Genomic DNA, 12,303 nt, shown 5'->3' with positions numbered 1-12,303 from the left:
TTATTGCTATTCTTGTTGTGCAAATTTGATTGTAGGCTCATAAAGTTCCAATAATTACTTATCTAATCAATGCACAGATATTTTTTGTACAATATACAAAGCTATCCACTTAGCTTTTAGCACCTAAAAAAAACTTGGGAAGAGAAAAAAACTTAAATTGGGTATTGAAACTAACTCTAAATCAGCTCACAGATAATGTACTCTCAGGATAGAAAAATGATTTCTAATTACATTTACCAAATTCCTGCACCTAGGGACCTTTACATCGTGACACTTTTGAAATAAAGTAATAGACAATTCTGCCACAAACAAAAACCTCAATGAGCAGTAAGTTGCTAATGACATGAACATCTCTTCCTTAGCTCTGTCCATTCTTTCCCCTCATTTGCTTCATCCTTGCATAATTATCTTCCACTTTCCCCCCTCCCTCATTGTTAGTCTCTACATTAGCTCTGTTAAATGAAATGCCCTGGGAGGAAATTTTGCAAGGACAAGAGTACCTACTGACTTGTACTTTCGAGTAAAGGAGGGTATCAATGAAACACAGCAGCAAGGAACTCTTTCATAATTTCAAGAACATGAGCTGTGTCATGTAGGAGACCATTCTACGTGGCATGGGCCCAGCTCCCACTCGGAGATGCACAGGACCCATGCCCACAGATAGATTCTCCCGTGGGGAATCAGACCTGCAATGTGCCTAGGCTGCTTTGATTCTTGCTTTTTGCTAAAAACTCCCTCACCTAGATTTGTGGCAAACATTTACTGCAAAATAACTTCCTAAAATCCATGCTAAACCTTCCAAGGACCAGTGTAACCAGTTCAACCACTTTTGCCTTTTCATTTGCAAATATCCCTCTTCTGTGATGTGATTAGCAGGCACTGGCTCCTTTGTTTTCTGTAAAAGGTAATCACCTAAAGCAACCCATACATAGTAAATGAGAACCTTCCTGTAACCTGTGGAGAAACCCAATACAGGCCAGTCACTGCAAGGGCCAAGGCTTTTGCTCCCCTTGAGAGAAAAGCCATGCTGTCCCTTTTCCTCCACCGGACTTGGTAGTCTGGGTGAATGTCTCATTTCATCCACAATGATGCAGACACTGTGGGCTGGTGTCTGCATCAGTGTCATACCTGCACAGACTGGTCTCTCCAACAGGAAATTAGTTTCAAAAGTGAACCGTCAGCTTCAGGTATATGGGATTCATTCTTACCTGGAAATATAAAGAACACATTTGTAACTTGAAAGTATTAAAAATGGATGCACCTCAATGGTCCTTAACTCAGCTGCACACTGGAATCACCTGGGCAGATTTGTTTTCGCAAACACCAATGCCCAGGGTCAGTCTTCCAGGGATTCTGACTTAATAGATCTCAGGCTGGGGGTAGGGTAGGCATTAATACTTTGTAAAATTACCTCTGAAGATTTTCAGGTATAGCCACAGTTGAGAACCATTAATAATTTATATGTATTTTAATAATTATACTAATACATGTTCACAGTAAATCAAATTCATCTTTACAAGTACACCTGAAACCCATCATTGTACATTTTTGCCAACAAAAAGCAATGCTTTTTCCACCCAAACAGATCACCAAATTTTATTTCTTCCTCATACAAATAGTCTCTAAAATTATACATTGCACCTCACACAGAAATCATATAAAAGACTTCCTTTGATTTGTCCTTAACCAGCTATACTACTCTGATCAATAGGTACAGCACTTCTGTTTCAATTTGCCTCATTTTGTTATGTATTGTTTCTTTTAAGTTTGCCCTCTTGAATCTTCTTTCTATCCATTTGCCTTAATGTTCAGTGTGAAATTTTAAGAGTGAGCTAAGGTTTGGTTTATTTAAGTTGATCTATAGAGTGTCCAGCAGTTTCCTACACAAAATTGCACTTCATAAGTGCCTTTCATTAATTGAAAATGTACATATTATCATCCAAGTGAAAAGTCGATGAATTAAGTTAGCTTTTTGGTAGGTAAAATGCATTATTCAGGCGTCAGATCCCGGGAGTGGGACAAAAACAATGAGGGCTTGTGCTGGGGGAAAAATGATGATAATTGTCTATTTAAATTAATGTATTAATATATATTTGAAATCCTGCTATCAACTTTTAAGTATTAGTTCAATATGTATTTCATTAAATCACCATTTTAGATATTAAATATTAAATAGATAAAGGTATGTGTGTATTACATTATTGGCCAAGGAAAATGTGTTAGAAGGTATTAGATATAATGTAAATTGAGAACATGAGAGAATTATATATATATATGATATATATATATGAAACTTACAACTCATTAATATCATTGTTTCTTCCTGATGAAACATATATTACAAATTTGAAGTGACCAAGATCAGTGCATAAAACATGCAAGCATGCACTATAATTCTGAAATCATATTTTCCATTTTCTATGAGCACAGCAGGTAAGAGAAATTTTTTTTGATCTCTCTCCTTTCTTCCTCTCTCTTTTTGTTGACCTTGTGATTTTACCATCAAAGCGAAGTATTGGTCTCAACTGTAACTACTTACTGGCATCACGGGGTACTTCACAACACACTTTAATGTGATGTTAAAATTTTAATACGAGGTAGAAATGAGAGCCAACTTTTCTTGGCAATGTCAGTGAGTTAAAAGAATTCATTGCAACATCCAAGGGGAAAGAGAAAAAGCAAGCATCCCAGTTTTCCCATATTACCTAGTCACCATTCCTGCTGACAGCAGTGGCCACTGGGTCCTGTCAACCCTTTAGAATAAGCACCACAGTGTCATTTTATTCTTCAGGTTTTGATTATAGAATTAATAACATGAAATAAATCCTCCCTCCCCTTTACCTCTCATCTTTCAATTATTAAACACAAAACTTACTTTTTATTAGCAGGAGGAAGATGGAAAATTTAAAATATATATATAATACATCAGATAGTAGAATGGATTGTGGAAAACAGTAAAATAGGGAAAGAGGTAGGTTGTGCTGGGAGAAGGAAGGGCATCTTCACTGATGAAATGGCATTTGAGCAAGAACCAAAGGGTGTTGGGTGGAGGTGAGGGGCAACAGGCCAACCTTTGTGGAATCTGGGGAAAGGCAATTCCAGGCAGAGGAAGCAGCCAGTGTAACAGCCCTGAGACCTGCCTGTCATGTTTAGGTAACAGAGTAAAGGGGTCAGTATAGCTGGACCATTGGAAGAGAGAAGGGAGTTCAAAGAGATGAGGTTAGATAGGGGTGTGCGTGCAGTGATGTAGGTAGAAAAGCCAGCTTATATTGGGCCTTGTGAGCTACCTAAGCACTGTGGCTTTTATTTGGAGTGACACGAAAGACACTGAAAGGCTTATAAGCAGAAACATGAGGTTCTGACTTAGTTTCAAATACATCACTCTGGTTGCTTGGTTGAGAACAGAGTGCAGGAACCAACCATAGGAGCAGAGGGGTTCTTAGGAAGTCTCTGTGGTCATCAAGGCAAGAGATGATTAAGAGTCAAGAAGGGAGGTTCTGTAGTGGAGAGAAGCAGTCAAAATCTGGGGTACATTCTGAAGGTGGAATCAACATGATTACTAAAAGACTGGCTCTGGGATATGAAAGAAGGGGAAAAGTCAAAATGATACCAAAGTGTTTGGCCTGACAAAGTGGAAGGATAGAATTGCCATTTACTGAGATGCCAAAGTTTTAGAGAAGCAGGTTTTGGGAATGAATTAGCCATTTAGCATGGAAAGAAAATCTAAACACCAAAGTTGTCATTCAGAAGATTTCAAGGACCTTGATATGACTTCTGAAATAATTCTAAAATTCTCTAATATAGTAATCACTTATTTGGTAATAAAGGTACTAATGCAATAAGCTTCCCCATAAGACCTTAATTTAGTACACAAATATTTCAGACTTTCAGCAAGTTTCAGACTGCCAGGTATTTCTCATTTGATAAAATCATCACATGTCTTATGTTATTTATTTTAATAAAAACGCTTATACATATTTCAATATTGGCAGAATACAATAATATAACCATGAGAACTGCAGAGTAAGTCAAACAATAAAGACACATTGCTCATTCTAAACTGTAGAGTGCTATCCAGTTATTGAAATACTAGTTATTTTATATTGTAGAAGTAAAAAAAATACAGGCTATATCTGTGACTTTTTTACCATTTCGTAAGTAACTGTAGAAGCTTGAAATATGCAAAATATCACTCCCAGCACTTTTCACTTTGTTGTGCATGGATTCCATTTTGAAAGAGCTGTTGAAAAAAAGATTTAAAGGATATTATTAAAGATATATGAGTAATATTTTGAAAAATAGATTGAAGACATGAGCACATGATGAATTTAAGAAATTTGGGAAGTGAACACAGATTATTTTTAGCAATGTCTTCCACGTTAACCTCTCTGATGAATCTTATCCCCCCACTTTGCTCCTATGTAAAACTTTGATCCCAAATGAATTGTGGATCAGTTTGCCACTATTATCTTGTGATCCACTTCTACAGAAGGGGTCCTGCATTAGGCCATGCAATTAATTTGTGGCTCTTGCAATACATTTTTGAATCCTAATATTCTTATATCTGCTAAAGAATTCTCGCCAGGTACCGGCAGGACCTGGTGAAGGCAGCCTTTACTCTAATCCAGTGACTCAGCCGCAACTTTCAGATACTGTCCAAAGATATTCTCAGAGACAGATAGCTCTTTCCTTGAAATTCAGTTATGCCATGCACTGATTGTGAAGCAAAGGTTTCTCAACCTTCACAGCTGCAGTGAAATGCTAGTGAGATGGTCAAATTTGTTGGAAGGATTTGGTGTGATGAATCTAATACACATTATTTTGGTTTCCTGCAAAAGAACATGAAGTCTCTTACAGTGTATCAAATCTGAAGTGACTGATTTAGGGAACCAGTCTCTAATCCTGACACTTCTATTCAATAATTTGTTTTAATGGGGAATTCTGCAAAGAATTAACTGAAGTGCAGTAATGATTTTAAGGCCACTTCAGGGAAGGCGTGGTGAAAGCCCATCATCTCCCCCAGAGGGTTCTGGACATACCCTGTGCTCAGGAATTTTGTAATCCAGAGCAAACTCAGAATGAACCCCTCTGGCAAACAATAACAAAGTTCCTCACCTGCTCTGTGGGATCACAGTTAGGCAAATAAATGTATTTTGTTAGCAGCCCAAGTTTGTAAGAATTTGAAGAAATCTTAAATAATCACCTATCCCACCCACCTCATTTTATAAGCAAAGCCCACAGGGCTGAGTGACTAGTCCAAAGCCACATGGCTAGTCAAACAAACAAAAATCAGGATTCATCCCTAGGTTTTCAGGCTCCAGGCTGACTGCATTTTTTAAACCATACTTAAGGTGCTATGTAATTTTCTGTATAATAGAAAGGAAAGTAAAAAAAAATAAAGCCTATCTGAAGTTAAAAAAATTAAAATAAATAGAATAAAATAGAAGATGATAAAATACTGAAATTTACTAGTCTGTTTTCTCATTATGAGGCCCACAAACAGAAAATGGACACTCCAGGAGCACAAAGCATTATAATGGAAGGAAGCATAATACTGAATCTTACTTAATCCATATGGACCTGCTTTGCTGCCAGCCTGTAGGTACACCAAGGGCAGAAACTCTCCTTTATATAGTGCCTGGCACAGAGATTTGTTGAATTGAGTTCTTATCTAGGAACAGAAATGTCGTGGACCATTTGCCACCATGTGTTGGGAGTTCAGTGTCTCTTCTGTGAAGGCTTTCTAGATGTTTCACCTCATACTAACTATTCTCCTTACACTGACCACTTGTAATAACCTATACAACAAATGTTTTTCCTAGTTTTCTTACCGTACTTCAATGTTTTCTACATATTTCGTGTGCATTGTCTATATCATTTACATGCACTCATATCCCAACGAGAAATTTATCTGCATTTCCCCTGTAAGCTAGTGGTAAGGACACCTTCAATAAGCACTTGGTGAATTGAATTAAATATTCTAATATCAGACTATGAAAAATTACACTGAATTTTAGCAGTGAAAGAGGGTTAACACTCAGAATCAAGGTTAGTAATTAATCAGGCTCTAGAATTAGACTGATGTTCAGCCTTGAGTCAGACTCTAAGAAGCTGAATTAATTTTGCGTTTGGTATCTTCTCTCCATAAGCCTTAATATCCTCACGTCTACAATGAGCAAAATAATAGTACCTATAACTCAGCTTTGCTGTGCATATTAAATAAAATCATGTATTTAACGGGCTTACATGGTGACCAGTAGATATTGAACACTCAAAAACAATAGTTATTATTACTAAAATGTACTTTCTATAAATTAATTACTGATGGCCTCTTCTATTTTAATATGCCAAAGTATAAATTAAATGGTAGAATTTGAGGTATGAAATTTTTAAACTTTTCCTTTTCTTAGAATATATAAAATATGTCATCATAGGCATTTACTTCAGTGTTCTTTGTTCATACTAATTCACAGCAATTACAATGGATTTCAAGGTGGTGTGTTATTTATGTATTTATTGAATCATTCAGTACCCAGCACTCTGATTTTCTTGGCACATATTTTGAGAGCAATGGATATTTGTTGCATTAATAAATTTTAAAACATGGACCTGTTGCTGAAATTATCCTCCAATCCCCCAAATTTTTTAAATATTTTCTAAAATTTGTTTGGACCTAAAGGAGTTGTTACATGTTTATTCTTCATGTGAAGAGAGAAAGAAAGGAGAGGAGAGACGCTAGAGAGTTGAATATAGCAAATAATGATACTTTTTTTATGCCCCAACTAAGAATAGTCAAAATCTCTAGGCATGCCTTACCTATCAATTCCACACTCCAATTCTACAGGCATGTTAACTAATTTGTTAACTAAAAATAATTTTCTCAATAAATAAATTATAGTGTTTGACTCATGCAAAGAATCACAATTATTTTCCAGTCCTCTTGGCATCTGGGCCTGACTTGAAAGAGTGGATGTATACTTATTTGACAAGTCCAAAACTTTCCTGGAAAATAAATTTCCTTTTGAACAGTCTTTTTTCATTTCCGCATTGCATACATCCCAGCCTGGCAGCATCAATGAGAAGTGATCTTCATTTGAAGCAAGTCCTAAAGAAACTGGACCCTGAAGTTTCAAAATATTGAGATGCTTAATGCAGAGATTATCTAATTCTTTATCCACTCCCCATGGCAAGAGGCAAGAGAGGAGCAATTTGGCTGCATCGATGATGAGGTTGGCATCGAATTTTCTTGATGATATAGGGTGTGTCTTTTTGGAGCTCTTCATTTTCTTCTGCCTTTTAATGCCATCATTTTCTTCTAAAACTATGATGGAATTATCTCCTTGGGCTGGGGTTTCACTAACAGGCTTGGCTTGTGCTTCTGCTGAGAGGGGACCACAGGAAGTTTTATTTCTTTTCAGCGTCAGTGTTTTCTTCTCTACTGTAGTTTTGGCTCTCCTCAGCATCTCACTGCCATAAAATGAATCTGAAGGGTCCCTATCACAGATTGGAGTTGACAGCAGAAGTTCAACAAGACTTTCCAAGTCAAATAGAAGGATATGAAAGCCAATGTTGCTCCATTTTGTCTTCACAGATAAGACATTAAAAGGACCTGAGAAAGACTTGGCATCAGTGACCTAACAAAGAAAAAAAAACTTTATTTGTGAAAGTTCTTATTTTTAAATGATTTTATTAAAGATCCCATAATATCAAAATGGCATAAACAGAAAGTATTAAGTAGTAGTACAAACTAAAAGCAAGTCATTTCCATTTCTTTGTCTTAACTATAAAAATTTCCCTCTAAATTATATTTATATTTTAATATATTAAACCCCTTTTTTCATTTGTAAAACATGTTTTTCCTTTAAAAATACAAATTAGAACATTTGGAGTAAGATGGTATCAGATTGACATCATTTTGTATACATTTTCATATCTTCCTAACAATAAAGCCATGAAGACATACAACACAGGAAAACCAAATATAAAAATTAAGGAGAACAGTTAGAACACTTGCAAGAATTTAGAAAAGCTTTAACAACAATGGTCCCTTCAAATTTGTTTAAAATTTTGTTTAAAATTTAGGTAATTGGAAGTAACCTAAATGTTAAACAATATCAAATTGCCAGAATGGCAAAAATGGTTTCTTCAAATTTATTTAAAACTTTAAGTAATTGGAAGTAACCTAAATGTTAACTAATGTCAAATTGCTCTTATTAAAGGCTCACCTTGTGAACTTGCATTTGTACTTTCTCTGCCTAAAATGAGTTTGTCCTAAAGACTGGTGTGGTGGGCTCTCATATTTCAGTTCAGTCCCTGCTCATTTATAAGGCCTTCCTAAAATAGCATATCCCCTTATGCCAACCTGTTACTCTCTATCTTCTTCCTTGATTTTTTTCTTCTTGGTATTTATATTATGTAAAATATTTATTTGTTTATTGTATATCTTCCCCAATAGCATTCACACTCAGCCTTTGCAGGAGTTTTGTATATTGCCTCATTCCCAGTTACTATAAAATAATGCTGTTATACAGCATTGTTAAGGGTCCAATACATTTTTATTCAGTGAATGATTAGCATATGTATATAATAGACTCCCATTCAAATATTTAGAAAAAATGGTAACTATACTTATTGGAAAAATGTATTCTATAAGGCAGAAAAATAATCCCCTTTTAATAAAAGTATGTGTGTATAAATGTATAGATATTTTTACATATTGGCATATATAAATATATATAGAATATACACATATATTCATGAAAGACACGCACTAAAATGTTAACAACTATTAATTAGAAAGAGAGGTTAAAATAATCTCTATGCTTTGGAGTTTTCTTGTTTTTTTAAATTTAATTTTTGGATTTTATTTGCAGCAATGACATATTTTATAATCATAAAAAAGAAAATTTAAAAATATTAAAAATTTTACAATACAAGACCAAAATGGGATACACTTAAAAAACACATTTTTCTGGTATATAATTTTTTTAGGATTTAATTAATTAATTTATTTTTAGAGAAAGGAAGGGAGGGAGAAAGAGAGGGAGAGAAACATCTATCAATTGGTTGCCTCCTACACACTACCAACCAGGGCCACGGTCCGCAAACCAGGCATGTGCCCTGACTGGAATCAAACTGGTCACCTCTTGGTTTGCAGGGCAATGCCCAACCCACTGAGCCACACCAGTCAGGGCAGTATAATTATTAAGAAATAATTTCTTCCCATCAGAAATAAAAAGAAAACTATATAGATTGAAAATGGGCAAATAGCACCAATAGCAAGATACAAAGAATAACATTCAAATTAAAATATGAAAAAAATGTTTACAACCAGACATAATCAAGAAGTGAAACTAAGGTAGTAATATCGTAATACCATTCATTACCTATTAGTTTACTAAAAAAATTACTTATTTTATAATGTAATGTTTAATACATACAAAATAATAAACCATTCATTAAGCTCTCCTATACACTGATACTTCTCCAAAGCTATATTCTTCTCTGGCCATTGTGCCTAGACCTCTTCAATTATCGGGGCAATGAAAATCGTAACAATGTGTCGCAGAAGTATGACCCATTGCCTGGTCAGGCTTCATCCTTCTATTGTGTGGTCTCCACAGCCACAATAAGCCCATTGCTCCGCTGCAAACTAATGGTCCCCATAAGCCTCAGGAGAAACTGGACATTATAGATCCTTTTCAAATCATCAGTGCTATTCAAAATTTATTTAACATACTGCAAAGTTGTTTCCCATGTGGAAAAATTCTTTTAGATTATAAGTATAAACCATTACTATATTTTAATATACTAAAGTGATTAAATGTTGTAATTATAGCCAGTCATCATTGAATTTTTTTCTTTTAAAAACAATATATTGTTAAAGTCATGTCATCAAGGACTTTAAAAAGAGTATTTACCATTATTTTGACATAAGTAACAAAGAATGACAATAAAGCCTATAATATTTTTGAGTTTTTATATGTAATAGATGGGGCATACACAATATGTAGTAATGTTTACAAAGAGTATAGTAAATCTTATGTTTATTTTCATTTATGTTACCTATATGCAATATATTCCTTGGACAAGAATTGTATTGAAAATATCCTGGTAAATCATGACTGAATTATGCTCTGCAAAAATATAAATATAATTATATTACTTTTAGAATGATAACATAAACCATTATAACAGAAATATTTCATAAACATTTCTCAATCTTGTTATAATAAAAAGTCCAAGACAAATGATTAAATACAAAAGTAATTCATTTAATATACATTACTGCAAATACTTGAGACATATAATCTTATTAACCAGTGCCACCCCAATAAACTTAATTTAAAATTTTTAATGTAAGGGTTAAATATAAATTTCACTAGTTCACATGTTATTTATAGAATGCTCTAAGATTGCCTGCTAGATAATTACCCAAAATTGTTCCATCCAGGCTATGTATTCATAGAGCAGGTGCTGGGTTTTTCCCAGGAATCACACCACTTGTCCTCCCACTCTCTGAAGTTCTAGGTTGTGGCAAAGAGGCAGTGTTGTTTACAGTCTGGGCAGCTAGAGAGGAGCAGGAAAGGACAATCTCCCATTCCAGCCTCTAAACGTTGGTGAGGCTGGGAAGTACGATGGCACTGATACATCTGCATGTGAATACTGTCAACAGCAGGTGGACAGCAGGGAGAGGCACACAGAGCTGAGCTCTTTGTCCGGAGCACACAGACTTTAGGGAAAGCTACTGAGTCAGAAAGTGGGCGAGCAGAATTCCAGATGGCCAGCGGGCAGACATTGTTCCTCTGCTCCCCATAAGTCAAGGAGAAACTAGTAAAATTAAAGTTAGCAACACACAATTCAAACTCTCAATAAGTCCGTATACATATAGCAAGACAAAAGAAAAAGACCTGAAAGTCTGAAGAAAAAAAAAAACATAGTAAGTCTGAAGGTATAAGTCTAACACCATTATTTTTTTTAATCTATTCATTTTTTTCCTTTCATCCTGTGTTCAACTTGTGCTTCTTCCTTTTTTATCTGACTCAAAAAGACAAAATGGTTAGATAAGGCTGATTTTATCCTGTGCTTTTGAAGGTAGAAATGCACTAACAACTTGTTCTGCTAAAACTTCTCTCTGCAACACAGTGGTTCCCTCGCTGAGTAAATTTATCGTAAAGGACTTGACCTGCCCAATTCACCACAACCACAAAATACACGCAGTGACACTGTTGCGGAAAACTGTCTTCATCTTCTCACTTTTGTGACTTTGTGAAAGAATATCTGGTACAAATACTTAAATACTAAGTGAGAAAATATATAGATAATAGCTGCAAAGACATTTTATTTAGTTTTGTTAGAGCAAGAAGAGCTTAGAAATGATCTAATCTGACCCCTATCCCTTTAATGAATAGAAAATGAAGAACAGAGAAGAAACTTGTTCAAAATTATTCATTTTACAAATAGCCAAGTAAGGATTTCATGTCTATTTTTTCTGACATTTCTTCAGATGATATTATCCACTCAGTTTTTTTTTAAGATTTTATTTATTTATTTTTAGAGGGGAAGGGAAGGAGAGAGGCAGAGAAATATCAATGTATGCTTGCCTCTCTCTCATGCATCCCCTTCTGGGAACTGATCTGCAACCCAGGCTTGTGTCCTGACTAGGAATCAAACCGTGATTCTTTGGTTCTCAGGCCCGTGCTCAATTCACTGAGCTAGGGCCCACTCAGATTTTTTAAAGACTGGAATAATATTTCTTATTTCTCATCAATGTATCCAAAGGGTCCTCAGTAGCTAAGCATTTATTTTATGGAATGTCATAATTACTGAGATATATAAAGAAGAAAAAGTCATGAAAATATTCACTAATGAACTGATTACATATACAATTATTACCAAACCCTCCTCCTTTCTATCTATATGAATTACCCTATTCTAGACATTTTATGGAAATGAATGCATTTGATATGAACTTTTGTATCTAGCTTTTTTTACTTAAGCATTGTTTTTGAGATTCATGTGGTAGTATGTATCGACATTATATTCTTCTTATTGCTGCACCCCTATTAGCTTTATACTGGACAAATGATCACATAATTAAAAATAAATAAAAACTTCTAACACCCATCTGAGTGAGATCTTCTTTATATTAGGGAAAACACTTCCTTTGCACATTTCTTTCCTTCTGCATTTTCATCATTTGAGTATAGGGTCATGGATCATTTTAGTGTGGCCTTAAACAGAACATCTTGTTCTCAGCTGCAAACCCACCCTGCACGGCACTGCCAGAGTAATCTAGGTTTA

The 12,303-nt window shown here is 35.0% G+C and overlaps 1 protein-coding gene across 1 annotated transcript in view; it reads right to left on the bottom strand.

The window, feature by feature from the left end:
- The window catches only part of WDR72 (WD repeat domain 72), a 199,119-nt gene that overhangs the window by 82,472 nt on the left and 104,344 nt on the right, over positions 1-12,303 (bottom strand). The window contains exons 15-17 of the mRNA XM_053670098.1: positions 6,817-7,634; positions 4,149-4,240; positions 1,129-1,208 (exon numbers count right to left, since the gene is read on the bottom strand). Coding sequence (XP_053526073.1) covers positions 1,129-1,208; positions 4,149-4,240; positions 6,817-7,634 — 990 coding nt within the window. The remainder of the gene's footprint in view (positions 1-1,128; positions 1,209-4,148; positions 4,241-6,816; positions 7,635-12,303) is intronic.

The sequence above is a fragment of the Artibeus jamaicensis genome, unplaced genomic scaffold, assembly GCF_021234435.1.
Source record: "Artibeus jamaicensis isolate MK-2021 breed Jamaican fruit bat unplaced genomic scaffold, CSHL_Jam_final contig_548, whole genome shotgun sequence".
NCBI classification, from domain to species: Eukaryota; Metazoa; Chordata; class Mammalia; order Chiroptera; family Phyllostomidae; genus Artibeus; species Artibeus jamaicensis.
This window is presented reverse-complemented; position numbering and strand designations above follow the sequence as displayed.